The following is an 18,677-nucleotide window of genomic DNA, read 5'->3' as shown; positions in this document are numbered from 1 at the left end:
GGAATGTTCCCATGTGCATTGTGTATTGGAGTCTACAAGGCCTGACTGTAGTCAGAACTCTCATTGCTGCCTAGATGGGGCATAACAAAGGCTAAGACCTGTCCTTGCCCAGAGTCCAACACCAGCGGCCAACTCAGAACAGCCCACTCTGGGGCTCTGAGGGCTGAAGGAGGCAGCAAATAGTAGCACCTTCGTGCTTGGCTACTGCTCCTTGAGGGAATGAGTGTCACTCTTTCCATGATGATATCAGAAGATTGTACCGTGGGTAGGACAGGAAGAGTAAAGAGAGAGAGCGACCCTCACCTACCACAAAGGGCCCGGCTAGTAGGCTTTCTGCCCAGGACACTGGGCGCTGGTTCCAGCCACTTCCCGTGCTGCGGCCACCCCCAAACTCATCCTCCCCACCAGAGATGCTGGGGAGGCTGTGACTGGGAAGGTAGGGGGAAGTTCTGCACAATCTTTCAAATCATTGCTTGCCTTTTTAAAACCCATTTTTTCAATAGTCTCTACACCCAATGTGGGGCTTGAACTCATGACCCTGAGATCAAGAGTCGGATGCTCTACCACTGAGTCAGCCAGGAACCACTCAAGTCATTGTTCACATTTTTTTTAAGATTTTATTTATTTATTTATTTGACAGACAGAGATCACAAGTAGGCAGAGAGGCAGGCAGAGAGAGAAGGGGGAGCAGGCTTCCCTGCTGAGCAGAGAGCCCGATGCGGGACTCAATCCCAGGACCCTGAGATCATGACCTGAGCCGAAGGCAGAGGCTTAACTCACTGAGCCACCCAGGCGCCCCATTGTTCACATTTTTAAAACTCCTAAATTGTAAGTGTCCCAGGCAAGAGACTATTGTGTTCAACAGGATGTGTAAATTTCTACAGCATTCAGGCATTTATTCTTTCTAGATGTATTGAGATGCCAGGAGGCAAAAATGGATCTGTGTGGACCCTCTCTTGTGGAGAGACTGTTGGAGGTTTTGATTGAGCGTGTGAAGACAAGGGGGATGAGGGAGGGGGCAGCTCTCCCTCTCAGGTTCTGGGACCCAGCCTCTACCCCTCCCTATCTCCCCTTGCCTGTAGTGGCTTCCATCCCCCTCCCCCACAGCTGGACAGCCTCACCCAGCAGGGAGCCTGGAGTACAGTGGCCTCCAGGGTGGCGTGGCAGACTGCCCTTAAGTCCAACTTAGGGGCCACCAGGCCTGCCTTTGTGGGTTCAGGCCCAGGTCACCTTCCCAACCTGTCACACCTGCTTGGTGTGGGTGCTTGGGGGAGAAGTGCTTGGAGGAGAAGGAAACAGCTCGTTGAGTAAGTAAGGGTTGACATCCCCTCCCTGGCTCCAAGACCATGACAAGTTTGCACTCTACTTTGACCATAAAACTGAGGTCTCAGGGGCCAGCACCTGCCTCATAGGGTTGCAGTGAGGACTCAGGTGAGCAGAGTAAAGCACAGAGCCCAGGCTGGCAAATGACAAGGACAGCTGAGTCCTTGACTGACTGAGCCACTGCCTGGCCACAGTTTCCCCACAAGCATCAGGGTCCTGTGGGTCATATGTCCCACTGAGCCCCTCTCACTCACTATGTTGCTGCTTCGTCTGCAAGTCCACAACCCTCCTTCCCCTGCCCCCAGTCCCTGCCCCTGGGAGTTTCCAGTCCAATGGAAGAGGCGAGGTACAGCTCTCACAGAATGCCAAGGCAGGAAGGAGGAGAAGGGAAGGGCGCTTGCCCTCAGCGGACGCCCCAGTTTGGACCTTTGCATCTCTCAGGTGCTCACCAGAGAGTGCTCCTGCCTTCTGAACATCCCCCCTCATTGCTAACTAGCAGATCAGAGAGGTTAAGCCCTTACCCGAGGTCACAGAGCCAGCATGGTACAGGGCTTCCAGGCCAGCTCTCCAAGGACCCACAGTAGGTTTCTTCCAGCCTGCTCAGGAGAGTCTTCAGCTCTAGAGCACACACATGCACACCCGTGCACACACTCCTGGCCCACTCTAGCCTCTGGCACAGTACCCAGTCCCCGCATTTTGAGCCAAGCACCTACTTCCTGCAGACCTCAGTGTTCCTATCATGCGAATAGGGCCAAAGACCCCATTCCCAGACAGCCCGGGAACAGGAGCAGGCTCAGCAGGCACTAAGCCAGGCCCCACTGCAGCTGTCTCCATGGGGGCCGTTGGAGCCAAGCAGATAAAGAGATCCAATCAGGCCAGCAGCTCCACCGTGGCTGGGGGACGGTTCTTATGTAAGTGGTTGCAGAATCTTGAGGTTTTGAGATAGCCAGGGGAGGGTGGGCGGGAAGGTTCTAGGGTACTGCAGTGAAAAGAAGCCAGGAGCCAGGGAGGGAAGGCTCCCTTGTGGTCGAGGGTCTGGGCCTTAACCTGGCAGGGCCAGGCCTACAATAGCATTCCCTAACCCAGAGCCGGCCCAGCCCAGGGAGATAATGTCGCCGACCAGGGACACCGGGTCCTAAATGAGGAAAAGGCACAAATGCCCTCCCTGACCCAAGAGCTGGGATGGGCAAGGTCACAGCAGATGCCACCATTCCACAAACCCTTGTTAAGGCTTTACCAGGCCTCGGGTGAGCAATAGAATAGACACACACAGACCTACTGGGGGATGGAGCTTTATCGGATCCAACCACAGAAATACGTGTACAGTTACAAGCATGTTGGGTTCTATGAAAGGAGTTGTAAGCAGGGAACAAGAAAACCCGGCCATTTGAGTTCTGGTTGGTGGGGCTGGGGCAGGCGAGACTCCCTGAGGTGGGGCCTGGAGGGAGGGTAGGAGTCACCAGGCACAAAAGGAGAAGGGCCGTCATGGTTGAAACCCACAGTAGGTGGACACAGGCCTGTTGCAGGAGCTGAAAGCCAGCGGGTTTAGAGGACAAGGAATAGAGAGAGGAGATAGGGTTCTGGGGGAGGGGGGAGGGGGCTGGAACCTGACTGTGTGAGCCCCCGGGGCTCCTTCCTTAGGAGACACTGTATGGAGAGCCAAGATGAGTCAGCAGAGGGGACAGAATGCTTGTGGGACCAGTGGTGCCACGTCCTCCAGGGCTTCATACTCGATGACCACCAGTGAGCGAGGGGGAGCAGTTGAGGGGCTGACCCTCAGGGCACCCCTACCTTGCTCTGGCCCCCTTATTCTCAGTCTCCACCAGCCCTGTCTCCTCCTGTCATCCAGGCTGTCTTTTCGCTGGGGTTAGACAAATCCTTCTCTCCTGTATGGCTCAGGCTTAGACTCTCATTTTGCCCATTTCCCTTTCAGAGGAGGGGCTCTCCTGCTCAATCCCCAGCCTCTGAGGTCCAGGCGGGCCATAGCCTGTAAAGAGCCTGGCCCATCCCCAGCCGCAAGTTCTGGACTCCACATATGGAGGGAAGAACTCACCTGCTCCTGGCAAGGAGCCAAGCTTTCCAAACACCCAACCCTGGTGGGGGGGGGGGGGCATCCCACTCTGATGTCCTCAGCAAGGGACCTCCGTGCTCAATTGACTGTCCCGTCCTCATGTCCTTCAGGCAGTACCCACTCCAGCTGCCCCCAGCACAGGCTCCTGGCCTCTCAGCCTTACACTGAGGATAGTCATGGGGCTCACCTAGTGCCCACCTCAAGGCTCCATGTGGTCACCATGGTGTCTCCCCAACCCTGCCACACCCTGCCTACCTGGCCTCTCAGGGTCAAGATCCTGGGAGTCCCAGACTGCCACCTGGGGAAGGGAGAAGAGATCCCAGCTGGGTAGGGGAAGGGACATGTCCTCCTTCCCAGGGTGGGAGAGGGTATGCTGACTCCCTGAGTTAAGTCGGGACACAGCACAGTTCACCTATGTTCCACCAACATTTCTGAGCACTGTCCATGGGCCCAGCCAGTACAAGGTGCTAGGTACATGGCTGTAAACAAGATCAGGCCTGGGGTCCCCAAAGGACTCAGAGGCCAGTCCGGGAGATGGACATAGTGACAGTGTGCCTTTGATACAGCTTGATATGTGCTGAGAAAAGCATCAGAGCTCTGCTGATGTAACCCAGACAGTGTTGGGGGGTGAAAAAGAAAGGGATGAAGGAAAGCTTCCTGGAGGAGGTGATTTCTCAGCTGGGTTGTGCAGTTGAGTAGAAGTTCATCAGGAACATTACAGGGACCTGGAGGTGAGGGAGAACATAGTGCTTCCAGAAAGCATCAGGGAATTCAAGGCTGGAGTGTGGTGAGCAGGTGGGGAGGAATGAGTGGAGGCTGGAGGGATCCTGCGGGGCCTAGAAACATGCAAGGATTCGGGGTTCCCTGGGCTGCTGTGCAGGCTCTCAGAGACCATGATGCTGCCCATTAGAATCCTGGTAGGGGCTAGGCTCACTCCCAGCATAACTCCTAAGCAGCCCTCTCCTCAGCCCCAGGCGTTCAGAGCCCCGTGCTCCCCCTCTGTCCTCTCCCAGGCACCCAAAGTTGGAGTGTGTGAGGAGGGACTTGAAAACCTCCTGACTTGTCTTTTATCAAGGGCAAGTGGAAGGGGCAAAGCACCAGTACCAACGGCAGGGCAGAGGAGGCGGTCACCTCTGTGCAGAAAAGAAGGGGCGCACTGTCTGAAGGAAATGTAAGCGTCCTCATACCCCAGACAAAAGGTGGGGCCGCTCCTGATGATCATGTAGGCAATGCCAGGCAGTGTCAGTGATAAACACTCCTTCCCAACGATGTCTTCTGTCGGTCTCCGCTCTGCAATGACTGTTGCCTTAATAATAATACGCGTAAGCTTCAAATGAACGCGGCCTTCTTACTCATCCTTTAATAGCACCATATTCTCCCCGGAAGTCATGTAGGAGAATTCTGGCTCAGCGTGGCTCCCTGGGCTGCGTGCATGCATTCATCTGGAAGCTTTGGTCTTGGGGCTGGCTTTGGCTGCCCTTGGCGCCTTCCATACCCCCTTGCGCTGCACAGTCTTGCTTTTAAATAGTGGGTTTGTGGGGGCACCTGGGTGTCTCAGTGGGTTAAGCCTCTGCCTTTGGCTCAGGTCATGATCTCAGGGTCCTGGGATCGAGCCCAACATCGGGTTCTCTGCTCAGTGGGGAACCTGCTTCCCCCCCGTCCCGCCTCTCTGCCTACTTGTGGTCTCTGTCTGTCAAATTGATAAATAAAATCTTTTAAAAAAATAAAAATAGGGCGCCTGGGTGGCTCAGTGGGTTAAGCCGCTGCCTTCGGCTCAGGTCATGATCTCAGGGTCCTGAGATCGAGTCCCGCATCGGGCTCTCTGCTTATTTTTATAAAAATAAAAATATAAATAAATAAATAAATAAATAAATAGTGGGTTTGTGGGGGTACCTGAGTGGCTCAGTCGTTAAGCATCTGCCTTCGGCACAAGTCATGATCCCAGGGTCCTGGGATCGAGCCCCACATCGGGCTCCCTGCTCTGCGTGAAGCCTGCTTCTCCCTCTTCTACTCCCCCTGCTTGTGCTCCCTCTCTCGCTGTGTCTCTCTCTGTCAAATAAATAATAAATGAAATCTTAAAAAAAGGGGGGGCACCTGGGTGGCTCAGTGGGTTAAGCCTCTGCCTTCGGCTCATGTCATGATCTTGGGTCCTGCATCAGGCTCTCTGCTCAGCAGGGAGCCTGCTTCCCCCTCTCGATCTCTGCCTGCCTCTCTCTGCCTACTTGTGATCTCTGTCTGTCAAATAAATAAATAAAATCTTTTTAAAAAATAGTGGGTTTGGGGCACCTGGATGGCTTAGTGGATTAAGCCTTTGCCTTCGGCTCAGGTCATGATCTCAGGGTCCTGGGATCGAGCCCCGCATCAGGCTCTCTGCTGTCGAGGAGCCTGCTTCCCACCCCCCTCTGCCTGCCTCTCTGCCTACTTGTGATCTCTCTCTCTGTCAAATAAATAAATAAAATCTTTAAAAAAAAAGTGGTTTGATACAACAGTGAGAACATAGTGATTGCAAAGATAGAGAGACAGAACTTGATTTCCTTCAATTCTGTCACTTTCTGTGACCATTTGGAGTTATAATTTGTGTTTAAAATTTGCAACAGTGAAATAGTGTAAACTGCTAGTTTACTGAGCTCTCTGCTCAGCGGGCAGCCTGCTTCCCCTTCTCTCTCTGCCTGCCTCTCTGCCTACTTGTGATCTCTCTCTCTGTGACAAATAAATAAATAAAATCTTTAAAAAAAAATTTCAAGTTGTTTATTTTAAAACTGAAAAACGAATCAAGAAAACAGAAACTGCAATCACATGTTAACTATTATATTAAAACCATCAATATGTGGGTAGCTTTCCCCTTTTATTTAAAACACAGTCACATAATTAAAAAGTATTAATCCAATACTCTTTACCTTTTTATATTTTACTATTTTATTTTTATTTCTTTACTGGTATGATTCCACGTACAAAATTGAATATGAGGACACGCACACACATTTCTTTTCTAACCATTATCATTACTTGTTTCATGTCATGAGTATTACTGGAAATAATTTTGTTATGTAAAGGAGAGGCTATCAAAAAAACAGTCTGCTGGGTGCCTGGGTTAGTCTGCTCAGTGGGTTAAGCCGCTGCCTTTCGGCTCAGGTCATGATCTCAGGGTCCTGGGATCGAGGCCCACATCGGGCTCTCTGCTCGGCAGGGAGCCTGCTTCCTCCTCTCTCTCTGCCTGCTTGTGATCTCTCTCTGTTAAATAAATAAAATCTTTAAAAAAAAAAAAAAACAGTCTGCTCCCAGTAGCAGATACTCGAGATACCACTGGGCAACACTTAGCCCCAAAGAAAATCTGAAATCCCTCCTGGGAAGCCCCAGTGGGCACTGGCTTGTGGCCCCAGCCCATATCCCTCTTCTGGCCTCCGGGTGTATTCCACCTTGACCACAGAAAACAGCACACATCAAAGCAAACCATTGTGTGACCTGGCAAGGACCCCACAGGGACCGGCCGGCCTCCCAGTGAAGGTCCCCAAACTGGGGAGCCTCTGGATGGCTTCTCCCTCCATCCCGGTCAGTCCACTGGGTTTCCCGTGGCCCCGGTGTGACAGCTGGAATGCCCACTCTGATGGAGCAGGAGGGCGGGCACAGAGAGCCCAAGTCTGAACAAACCTAACTTAAAGGGGCCTGCCTTACTCCCTCTCTCCCTCCCTCTCTTCCCTTCCTTTCAGGTGCCCCGGCCTGGACGGGCCCCAAAGCCCTTATATTCACCGGCCCCTGCCTTCACCCTGAGGGTGGTCACTCTCCTCCCAGCACAGCCCGGAGTGAGCTCGATAAAGGAAGCAACCCGAGGCCGGACAGCAAGACCTAATCAGCATTACTGAGTGCCTGCTGTGTGCCAGGCACGGCAGTGGCATTTTACATGGGTTCCCATAGGGTGGACACAGCAATGACCTCCATCTGACAGTGGAGAAGCCAGCTCAGGGGCTGAGCAGCTGACCCGAGTGGGTGCTGGTCAGTGAGCTCCCGAGTGCGCAGGCTGTGGTCCTCAGAGGGAGCCTTCCTACCGAACCAGAGAGGCCTGGAAGCAGAGGACAGGGGTGCAGGGGACATTGTCCATGTAGGGTCAGGCGTCTGGAGCTTAGAGGCAGGGTCCTGCCGGAGGGCAGCAGAAAGCAGGCCGAAGGGACAGGAGAAGCCCAGGGTAGACCTATCTTAGGTCTCCTTGCCAGAAGTTCTGCCCATCAGCCCAGCCCTGGCCATAACCCCTGGGAAACTGCCCCCCATGAGCTGCTTGTACAGGGCCCCTAGGCGGTCCCTTTCTTTCTTTCTTTCTTTCTTCTTTCTTTCTTTCTTTCTTTCTTTCTTTCTTTCTTTCTTTCTTCCTTCCTTCCTTCCTTCCTTCCTTCCTTCCTTCCTTCCTTCCTTTCTTTCTTTTTAAGATTTTATTTATTTATTAGATAGAGATCACAAGTAGGCAGAGAGGCAGGCAGAGAGAGAGGAAGGGAAGCAGGTTCCCCGCTGAGCAGAGAGCCCAATGTGGGGCTCCATCCCAGGACCCTGGGATCACGACCTGAGCTGAAGACAGAGGCTTTAAGCCACTGAGCCACCCAGGTGCCCCAAGGCAGTCCCTTTCTATCTGCTTGCCTCTCGTCACCATCTCCAGCAGTCAATGGGTCAGCTGCCCCAGAGACCAGCCAACAGGGCTGGGTCTAGAGTCCAGGTTCTGTTCCAAGCTTCTCCAGGGAACCCACGGCAGCCCATGGCTATGGCAGACCCCGCAATTCATGACTGCTGGAGAGCTAAAGTCCTCTCTGGGGGGAGAGTGGAACTCACTCCTAGTCCTCTTTAGGGGGATCCTGGAGAGAGGGCAACCTGGGTGACCTCCAGCCTACCCTGGCTGCCAGTCTCCTATGGCTGCTGACTTCAGTCTCCTGTGGCCGCTGGCTCCCTGCATGCAGGGAGGTGAGGCGCGTTTGAGGAGCCCTCTGTGACTTTGCGATTTACCCCAGGCCATGCAGGGGCTCAGCACCAGCAATGCCATGTGCTTTTAGCCACTATACTGTGACTTTCCTTCTAGGCTGCCTTGTCACAGGAGAGGAGCACCTGCTGAAGAAAGGGAGATAAGATCAGTAGAGCCCAGGCCTTCAACGGGAGCTTGTGAAAGACATTGCTGAAGGGGTGTCTCAAGGGCAACGGCCGCTGCGGCCGGGGGCTCTGAGGTGGGACGGGGGCCGTGGAGGGCGGGTGACATGGGGCCTCGGAGCAGGTGAGGAAGGGGCCGCTCTGGAGCAGGAGCAAGGACAGGCAGGCTGTGGGGTGTCGGGGGAGGGATGGGCTGGGCTGGGGTGAGGATTCTGGAGCTCAGCAGCCTGGGGTGGACTGGGATGTGTTGGAGCCAAGGCCCAGAGGGGAGGCCGCCCAGGGAGCAAAGGCAAGGGTATGAGAAGGCACCGCCCTTGAGGGCCTTCTACCCTTCCCACGTGGAAATGGAGGCCCAGCCAGAGTCACACAGGTAGTGCCTGAGCCAGTCCAGACCCAGGCCCACTGCTCGGGTACAAGCCTGTCAGGGAGGCTCACTGAGGAAACCTGGGCAGCAGCGTGAAGCCCTAGACCACCCTCAGCCTGCGTGGAGTCCCGCTACCATCGCTCTGCTGGCACTTTCCCTGTGATAGCTCACCACGTCCCACGGGGGGCCCCTGATGCAGTACCTTAGTTTTCACGGCTCAGCCCTGCCTCCACCATCGCCTGGTCCTCTCCTGCATCTTAGAGAGACCTGGCAGGAAAGGGGAGTAAGGGGGAGGGCTAGAATCACTGATCGGACATCATTCGTGCATTCAATAAACATTTATTGAGCACTTACTGAACACCCGGCCTAGTGCTGAGGCCTCTCGGGAGATACAAGAGCAAGGCAGACCCATTTCTGCCCAGTTAGGGGGATGAGAGAAGCCTTTCCAACCATCAGGTCCAAGTATCATTTAAGGATGTGGGCTGGAGAGGGGAAGTGACTTGCCCAAGGCCCTACAACGAGTTCGTAGCAGGTTCAGACCCAGGCTCCTTCGGAGGCACACTGCTCCTCAATCTTCCAGCAAATTCTCACTGAGCAACACCTGTGTTCCAGGCCCTGCCCTGAGCCTCGGGGAAATACATCTGTGAGCTCAGTAGTAAGGAGGGTGGGGGTGGGGTGCTTCAGTCTCATGCTTCCCCTGAAAATGAGAGGGAAGTTCCAGGGCCCCACCTCAGGAGGCTGGACTTCCCCTCTCTCACCCTCAGGATATAAAAGTCCCTTCCTAGCTCCTTGCAGAAAAGAGGAGGTGAGAGGGGTCAGCTCACAGACCTCCAGGTGAGAGGCGTGCAGGGGACCTGCCTGTGGGCAGGATGCGGGTGTCGATCCCTTACCCCGCTGTCGCCGGGGGCCTCATTGCAGAGAAGAAGCTGTTCCTTGCCCTGGCAGGGGTCCTGGCCACAATCATCTTTGTCCTGCCCTGTGAGAGCACTGGCTCAGGTAATAGCCCTTTGGGCAGCCAAGGAGGAGGGCAACGGAGGGAGGAGGTGTCCAGGTCTGGGGGGAGCCCATGGGTCCCCTGGACCCTGAGTCCCCTTCCCTCTGAACAGCTTCCCCTGTGACCGTGGAGACCTCCGTCCTTCGGGACTGCATAACAGAGGCCAAGCTGCTGGTGGATTCTGCCTACAATCAGACTCAGAGGAGGTGGGTCTGGGAGGGTCAGTGCAGTGGGTGGGCTCCAGCCATGGTCATGTCAGCCATCACCCTGCCCCTGGGCACTTGGGACAGTGAGATGTCGGTAGAGAGTCTCCCTTCCGTCCATCCTGTCGGTTCACACTGCCCAGGCTGGGGCTCTGCTGGGGGCTCTGCTTCCTTTCTCCAGCCCTTGCTCTTCCCCCGCAGAATCACAGAGCGCCTCCGCAGTGGCCTGGCTAGCCCCATGGACCTCCTGTCCTACTTCAAACAACCGTTAGCAGCCACCAGGACAGTGGTCCGGGCTGCCGACTACATGCACGTAGCCTTGGAGCTGCTGGAGGGGAAGTTACAACTCCAGGGACCCAGTTCCCTCAACGTCACTGGTACTGTGCTCCCTACTGAGCCCCAGGGCCTGCCCTGGCCTGGGAAAGGAGGGTACACAGCCTGGACTGTTTGGAGGGAAGAGGCTCCGGGGATGGGAGGTATGGAACAGACCAGCTCAGGAAGGAGCCAAGACCCTGCCCCCTTGTCCCACCCCTAGATGTACTGACAGAACCCCAGCTTCGGCTGCTGTCCCAGGCCAGTGGCTGTGTTCTCCCGGACCAGGAGGAAAAGTGCAGCAACAAGTACCGAACCATCACCGGGAGATGCAACAACAGGTGGGTGCGGGGGTCGCACCTGACCGAGGAGGCCTCTCTCCCCTCTGCTGCCCCTCACCCCATGGTGAGTGCTCTCCAGGCCCAGAACTCCTGCCGACTAGAGCCAACTCTCTGCTGCAGGAGAAGACCCTTACTGGGGTCGTCCAACCAGGCCCTGGCCCGCTGGCTGCCAGCTGAGTACGAGGACAGGCTGTCTCTCCCCTTCGGCTGGACACCCAACAAGAAGCGCAATGGTTTCCTCCTCCCTCTTGTGAGTAGGGGCTGCGGGTCCAGGTCCAGAGGGTACTCTGCCGCTTTGAAACAATAACAGCACAGCCCCCAGCCAGCTGGAATCCTGGCTCTGCCACTGGCCAGCTCCGACTCTGAGCAACTCCTACAGCTGAGTCTCAGTCTCCCCATCTGTAAAATGGCAATAGAATCCACTTCGTGTCTCTGGTGTGTGAATTATAAGGTCCCTAGTATGAACATCTACATAGGACGTGATCTAGTAATGCCAGCCAGTATAGGGCCGAAAGAATTGGTATCAAAGTATCTATCCAAGTAAAAGAGCGGCATGTCTTACTCTAAGTCTATTGATTGAAATGATTTCACATTTATCAGTTTATCAATTTTCTATTCATATGTCAATGACTCCTCCATCAACATCTGTGTATTAATTCTTCCATCTGTCTGTCCAATTCCTTCTGTATTTGTTATCCATCACCTACCAACTGGCCCATGCATCTCTCAGTCACTTCTGTCATCTCATTGGTCTATAAACTGATCTATCCATTCGATCTGTTTACCTCTTTGGAAGAGCTGGTCAGGTCTTAGCCAGCCAACCTGGCCTCTGCCTTTTTCTACTCCTGGAATCCTCAGGAGCCACACCTGAGGCCATGAGCACCCCACAGTGGGTGGGACAAAGTGCAATTGGAAGGGAAGGGCAAGAGAGGAGGAGAGACCGTGTTCACGCCAGCAAGGGCAATCTGCAGAGCTGGCCTGGGATGCCTCACACTGACCTCTCTTCCCACCAGGTCCGAGCCGTCTCCAACCAGATCGTGCGCTTTCCCAGTGAGAGGCTGACGTCCGACCGGGGCAGGGCCCTTATGTTCATGCAGTGGGGCCAATTCATTGACCACGACTTGGACTTCACCCCTGAGTCCCCAGCCAGAGTGGCCTTCACTGCGGGTGTGGACTGCGAGAAGAGCTGTGCCCAGCTGCCGCCCTGCTTCCCCATCAAGGTACCTGAGATGGGCCCCGGGCAAGAGCTGGGGATGGGGTGTGTAAGGTAAAGCTCCCAATTTAAGGAGCTGTCTGTGGTGCTGAAGTGTTGGACAAAGGTAAGGAGCTAGACCCTGTACATAACCCGGGGTTCTGTGTCTGTCTGGGGGGTGAGGATGGGGGCGGGGCACTCTGCCAGCAAGTTTAGTGCAGGTTTCACAGAGGAGGAAGCACTGGAGACTAGCCCTGACCCATGGGTCTGATCCCAACAGGGGAAGCCTCTGGACTGCTGCTTTTGAGAGCCTTTAGGGACTCAGCTCTTGCCCTTCTTTCCTTCCTGAAGAGGTCCAAGGGCCCTGCAGCTCTCACCAGTTCCTGGGGTGCTGTTGTGAGCAGGGTGCTATCATTCAGGCTGAGAGGCAAGGACGGTGGAGAGCACTGGGGAAGGAAAGCTGGGCTCCAGGGAGCAGAGCCTCTCTGGGGATATGGGCCCAGGGAGGCGGGGGACACACGTGCATACACTCCCACATTCATTCACCCCAGCAGGTAGGGTGACATTCATGGGGCAATCTTACCCATTCCTCAAGCTCTGGTTCAAGGGCAGCTCCTTGGGGGACTCTTCATATATCTTCCTAGCACACCTTTTGTTTTTAACTTTTAGACCAAGCATATCAAATAACGCCTCAATTTAGAGTCACATTCCCTATTTGTGCACCTGTTTTCACTGAACGCCAGCTTCCTGCAACCTGTGCTGGGTTGTGCTGACCTTTGTTGGTTTCCAAAGCACCCAGCATAGAAGGGTGCTTAGGAAATGTCTGTAGAATTAAATGGAATGAGAGCAACACAATCCCAAATGTCAGGAGAACTAGGTCATAATCCTTCCTCTCCTGCTAATGAGTTGTCACTTCCTTTCTCTGAGCCTCAGTTTCTCCATTTGTAAAATGAGGATCCTTTCGTGACTCTCTGATACAAAGCACTAAGGATGCTCAGATTGACCTGCTGAGCAGCATGTGTCTGGGTGAGTCAAGGAGGGCTTCCTAGAGGAGAAGAGTTTCAGGAAATGTTTTGAAGCAGGTGAGGAATGATCCAGAGGAGTGAGCTTACTCTTGAGGGCCCCCCTTGTCACTGGCTCTTTTTCCACCTCAGATCCCACCCAATGATCCCCGCATCAGGAACCAGCGTGATTGCATCCCCTTCTTCCGCTCGGCACCCGCATGCCCCCAAAACAGGAACAAAGTCCGAAACCAGCTCAACTCGCTCACCTCCTTCTTGGATGCCAGCATGGTGTACGGCAGCGAGGTCTCCCTCGCCCTGCGGCTTCGCAACAACACCAATTTCCTGGGGCTGCTGGCTGTCAACACCCGCTTCACCGACAACGGCCGGGCCCTGCTGCCCTTTGACAACCTTCGTGATGACCCCTGCCTCCTCACCAACCGCGAAGCACGCATCCCCTGCTTCCTAGCAGGTCAGCCCCCAGTGGTCGCCTGAATAAGAGGTTAAATAAGACCTGGTAAAAAAGGGTTTTGTTCAAAGCCAGCAAGTGACTGTAAAACCCAGGAGTTTGCTTTCCTTCAGGGCCTCCAGGAGAAGCTTTGGCTATAGGAATAGGCTCTGTGCAACCCTCTTTCTCTTTCCCCTGGGCTCCTGGGGAAAGCAGTCTGCTCCCAAGTCCACAGCTGGGTAAAGTTCTAGCTCTTAGTGGAGAGTGTGCTGATGGCTTAAGTTCACCGGACAGGTGGGCTCAAAGTCCCAAAGTCAAGGTTCCTAGGGTCATCTGTGTCCCTCCACCAGCTGTAGGCCTGGTCACTGGTAGAATAGAATCATGCCCAAGCCCAGCAGCTGCTCTGTGCTTTCCCGCTTGCGTGAACCTGTTTCAATAAATTTGGGACCTGAGACCCCACTGTCTCCCCTGTCCTGACCTGTTGTGTGGGGTGGTGGGTGGCAGTCAGTGAGGAGCCCCATTGCCCAGCTGAGGAGATGGAGGTCCAGTGAGGACCGGGAACTTGGCCCGGGTCATAACATGCTACCACCTCCTTCTGGTCCCCAGAGCTCTGTCTGCCTTAGCAGAAAGACATTTCTCTGGGGAGGGTTGTGTTGACTCTGAACCTGGGGTTTTCAAGGTGACTCCCGATCATCGGAAACCCCCAAACTGGCGGCTATGCACACCCTCTTTATGCGGGAGCACAACCGGCTGGCTACGGAGCTAAAGCGTCTGAATCCTCGGTGGACGGGAGACAAGCTGTACCAGGAGGCCCGGAAGATAGTGGGCGCCATGGTACAGGTAGGGAGTCCTGGGCCCAGCACTCTCAGAAGACAATCTGGCATGAGACACCATTTGGTAGAGTGGCTCCCACTTCCCTTAATACATCCTTTGGGGCTGTGCCTCAAATCAGCTGGTCTGGGTAATGGGGAGTGTACCTGAGATCTGACCTGTGTGGCAAGCTCTGCCACTAACTTGCTGTGTGACACTGTCCTTGTCACCCCGCTCTCTGTGCTTTGGGACCTTCATCGACCAATGGGAAATGCATATTTCCACATTTGACAGGATGGCAGTAAAGAATTGGTATGTCTGAGGGGCCCTTCAGAAAGCAAAAGTTTTGTCCAAAGGCAAAGGAATGGGGTGGGCGGCTGCTAAGGTGATGTTCCTCCTGCCATCTCTTGTAGATCATCACCTACCGAGACTTTCTGCCCCTGGTTCTGGGCAAGGCCCGGGCCAGGAGAACGCTAGGACCCTACCATGGGTATTGCTCCAAAGTGGACCCTCGTGTGGCCAATGTCTTCACCCTGGCCTTCCGCTTTGGCCACACCATGCTCCAGCCCTTCATGTTCCGCTTGGACAGCCAGTACCGGGCCTCAGCTCCCAATTCACGTGTCCCGCTTAGCACGAGCTTCTTTGCCAGCTGGCGAATCGTGCATGAAGGTAACCAGGTCTTAAAAGCAGATGGAAATGGGGGTGGGGCCAAGCTTTGTGCCAGGAGGCCGGGCTGCTGCTCAGGCCACTGCTAACCATCTCCTCAGGGCAGTACAAGGCAGTTGCACCAAGACCCTCAGCCTGGGCCTCCCACCCTCTTGGGGATCAGAGGATTTCCAAAGGGAAGGCTTGTGGGCCGGGTAGGAGGTTGTCTTCTGCTCCTTCTTCAAGAAGTAGGGGTAACTTCTTTCCCTGCCAGCTCAGCTCCCTTCAAGTCTACCCAGGCCTTTGTTTCCTGATACAAACATTACGGAATGTAAGCCACTGACTTGTCCCCCTCTGAGCTAGTTTGGTCTCCTAATGACCTAGGGTCTCCCCAGAGGCCGATCCGGTCCTTGCTGCTCACATTTCCCGCCACCAGGTGGCATCGACCCCATCATCCGAGGCCTCATGGCCACCCCTGCCAAGCTGAACCGTCAGGATTCCATATTGGTGGACGAGCTTCGAGACCGGCTGTTTCAGCAGGTGCGAAGGATCGGACTGGACTTGGCGGCTCTCAACATGCAGCGCAGCCGGGACCATGGCCTCCCAGGTGAGGGCCCTGCCAGGGGCTGCCGCTGGGTGCGGGGGCAGGTTTCAGAGGAGACCCTTGGGGCATCCTTTCTGGCAGCAACCATGTACCCCGTGTGCTGTGGTTCAGAAGCACATAAGGCCGAGCTTGGGAAAGGAAAGGAAAGTGTCCCTGGGACCACCTTTTGCCATCCTGCCACATCTTGGCCCCCTGCTGTAGGTCCTCTAGCTGTAGGTGCATAGCACGGCCACGATCTGCTTGTGGACAAAGCAGATTAGGACATCCTGGGTGGAGAAAACAGTAGGTTCAAAGGGCAGGGAAGAAGTGCCCCGTTCCCTGCTACCCTGGCGAGTTCCAAGGAGTAAGATTCTAGTTCTGGGGACATAGGAACTGGCTCCTGGCAGAAAGGCAAAGAGCCCAAGAGGCAGGAACCCAGGTAGAGTAAACTTAAGACGGCCTTGGCTATTTCCTGAGGACAAAAAAATCGCAGGAAAGAAGAAAAGTGTATCCCAGGAAAGAAGGCAACTTAAGCACTTTGCCAGGAATTTTCATGGCTACTAATCATTTTGTTCTGCCAATGACCCTGAGAAGCAATTATTACGGCCGTTTTAATGGATGAGGAAATAAGTTCAGAGACAGCTAGTCATCCTCTCGAAGCCACATAACTAGGAAGCAGTAAAATTTGAATCAGGTTCAGAATGTCTCCTTCCTCCCTTCTGTGCAAGTCATAATGTTAGGGGAAGGCTTTGTTCACCATCTTGTCCCCTTTCCCCCTCCCCTATTTTCCTGTCTACTACCTGAATCACCATCTGCCTCCGCTCATCTGTGGCTCTGTGTAATGGGAAGGGGACAGTCTCCACTGCACCTACCACAGCACCTGGTAGGCTCACAGCTGGTACTCAAGAACCTGTTCTTGCCTCCTTACACGGGGGGAGGGGGTGGGGGCAATTTCCCACCACTAAAGAGCCGTGGGCGCCCCCTGCTGGAGAACTGAGATTGCCAGTTACTCAGGTGCCACACCTTGCCTTCCAAGCTGTCCCAGAAATACTGTCCAGACACTAGCTCCCACAGACTCCTCCAATCCCTTCCCAAGTTCAACACCAAATTTAAATTCAACCTTTCAAATTTACTCATGGGGTGGCCTGAAGAAAGTCACAGTTGCTCAAGCTGGGCAAAGACCCATGGATACAATGGAGATTACAAAGTGCCTCACAGAGGTGCTGTGAGGACCCTAAGAGATGATCACGACCAGTGCTTAGTGAGGTAAAGCATTATATTGTCTTCCTTTGCTCACCCTGAGGATGGGGTTTGTGAGGTGTAGTTCAATGGACAATATTGGGCAGGTGTTTCTTCAAGGTTAGGGCAAATCTGTCTCCTATCTTCATGGTCCCTGCCCCATCCTCTGGCTTGGTCCTGGGTGGGATCTTAATAGCAGAGAAATCAGAAGACTGGCCTTGGTAGTGAAAAAAAATGTTCAAATGGCTTTGTTGGGATATAATTAGCATATTGTAAAATTCTCCCATATAAAGTATACGATTCTATAACTTCAGTATATCTAGAGTTGTGCATCTATCGCTCTTTTTGCGGGGTGGGCATCTGTTAAGGTCTTCGGCCCACTGATCACCACTGCTAACGTCAGAACATTTTCCTCACTCACAAAAGAAACCTTACAATAACGATCACTGCCTGTCCCCACCCCAGCCCTTGACAATCACTGATCTTTCTATGTCTACGTGGTTGCCTGTTCTGGACCTTTCATGTAGATGGAATCACACAGCATGTGGTCCTTTTCTGAATAAACTTTAACCACGCTCTTCATTTCTTTGTTTGTTCACCTATGTATTTGTTCATTCTTTCCTTCTCCAGATCTGAGTAAGAGTCTTTTATGTTCTGTGTCTGTCTCATTTGTACCTAAGTGATGCACTTGAGCCCAAGAGCCCTGGGGTATTAGGTGTTGTATTAGGACACACTCCTCAGTTTGGTGCAAACAGAGCATGGTTGTCTACTCACTTTGGAAACTAGAGGGCAGTGGTTTGATCTTTGGAAGGTTCAGTCTCTTCTGTCAGCAGGGATCTTGCTCTGCCTGGCATTTCCTGACCCCAGAGCTCTCTCACAAGAAACCGTGGAGAAGCAGAAGCTAAGGGGAAGTCAGCAGGGTGAGACTGACCTTCCTCCACCCCCTTTCCCTACAGGGTACAATGCCTGGAGGCGCTTCTGTGGGCTCTCCCAGCCCCGGAACCTGGCACAGCTCAGCCGGGTGCTGCGAAACCGGGGTTTGGCGAGGAAGTTCCTGAATCTGTACGGGACACCTGACAACATTGACATCTGGATTGGGGCCATTGCCGAGCCTCTTTTGCCAGGGGCCCGAGTGGGGCCTCTTCTGGCTTGTCTTTTTGAAAACCAGTTCAGGAGAGCCCGAGATGGGGACAGGTAAGGGACCCTCCCCTGAAGAGACCAGCCTCAGAGACAGGGCAGAAAAGCACTAGCATGTCAAGACTCAGCAAGGGGGAAAGCGCCCTTTTTAGATTCGTTTCTTCTGAGCTCACAGGGTCTGAGGCCAGGAGGCTCTTCTGCGGAGAGCCTGGTCAGCGTGAGAGAGACCATGGGCTGGGCAAGGCTGATGGTGCCTGAGCTGTTTGGCCAGTAGGTCCCAGAAAACATAGGCATAAAGGACTAAATCTGGTTTCCTTCCAATAAAGCTTATCATTTACGACCCGAGCCCAGGTTCAAATCCAGCCCTGGCCGCTTAAATTACTACGCCCTTAATACTGAGCAATTTCTTTGACCACTGTACTTGTTTCTTCATTTATAAATTCATTTGTGAATTTCTTCATTTATAAGTTTTTGCAGGAAGTCTGGAGAAATGAGTGAAATAATGTGACGTTCAGGGCATACCGCAGGTGCTGGTTATGTTCATTCCTCCCTGACCTTCACCTCCATCTCTTGACTTGTCTTGGTAGGTTCTGGTGGGAAAAACGGGGTGTTTTCACCAAGAGACAGCGCAAGGCCCTGCGCAAGATTTCCTTGTCTCGAATTGTGTGTGACAACACCGGTATCACCACCGTTTCAAGGGACATCTTCAGGGCCAACACCTACCCGCGGGGCTTTGTGAGCTGCACCTCCATCCCGAAGCTAAACCTGTCAGCCTGGCGGGGCACATGAGGCCTCTACAGGTAAGGGGCGGCCCTCCTCCAACATCCTTCCCTGACCAGATGGCTGAGTCCTTTTAGACTTCCAAGCAGAGACAACCAAACTTGTCACCAGAG

The 18,677-nt window shown here is 53.9% G+C and overlaps 1 protein-coding gene across 6 annotated transcripts in view; it reads left to right on the top strand.

Annotated features, from left to right (window-relative positions):
* The window catches only part of EPX (eosinophil peroxidase), a 240,871-nt gene that overhangs the window by 221,331 nt on the left and 863 nt on the right, over nucleotides 1–18,677 (top strand). Inside the window, exons 1-13 of one of the 6 annotated variants that reach the window (XM_082705985.1) lie at nucleotides 3,033–3,163; nucleotides 9,614–9,875; nucleotides 9,986–10,079; nucleotides 10,278–10,453; nucleotides 10,612–10,729; nucleotides 10,850–10,979; nucleotides 11,743–11,949; nucleotides 13,076–13,394; nucleotides 14,050–14,210; nucleotides 14,594–14,849; nucleotides 15,262–15,432; nucleotides 17,604–17,841; nucleotides 18,372–18,584. In XM_082705985.1, coding sequence (XP_082562111.1) covers nucleotides 9,749–9,875; nucleotides 9,986–10,079; nucleotides 10,278–10,453; nucleotides 10,612–10,729; nucleotides 10,850–10,979; nucleotides 11,743–11,949; nucleotides 13,076–13,394; nucleotides 14,050–14,210; nucleotides 14,594–14,849; nucleotides 15,262–15,432; nucleotides 17,604–17,841; nucleotides 18,372–18,573 — 2,199 coding nt within the window. In that variant the 5' untranslated portion in view covers nucleotides 3,033–3,163; nucleotides 9,614–9,748 and the 3' untranslated portion in view covers nucleotides 18,574–18,584. Of the gene's footprint in view, nucleotides 1–3,032; nucleotides 3,176–8,532; nucleotides 8,640–9,392; nucleotides 9,523–9,542; nucleotides 9,876–9,985; nucleotides 10,080–10,277; nucleotides 10,454–10,611; nucleotides 10,730–10,849; nucleotides 10,980–11,742; nucleotides 11,950–13,075; nucleotides 13,395–14,049; nucleotides 14,211–14,593; nucleotides 14,850–15,261; nucleotides 15,433–17,603; nucleotides 17,842–18,371; nucleotides 18,585–18,677 lie in introns of those variants that run through there. The other 5 variants (XM_082705982.1, XM_082705984.1, XM_082705987.1 and 2 more) reach the window with 5 other exon arrangements.

This window comes from Mustela nivalis, assembly GCF_964662115.1.
Source record: "Mustela nivalis genome assembly, chromosome: 17".
Classification (NCBI taxonomy): Eukaryota; Metazoa; Chordata; class Mammalia; order Carnivora; family Mustelidae; genus Mustela; species Mustela nivalis.
Note: the sequence above shows the minus strand (reverse complement) of the source record. Positions and strands in the feature narration are given on the sequence as shown.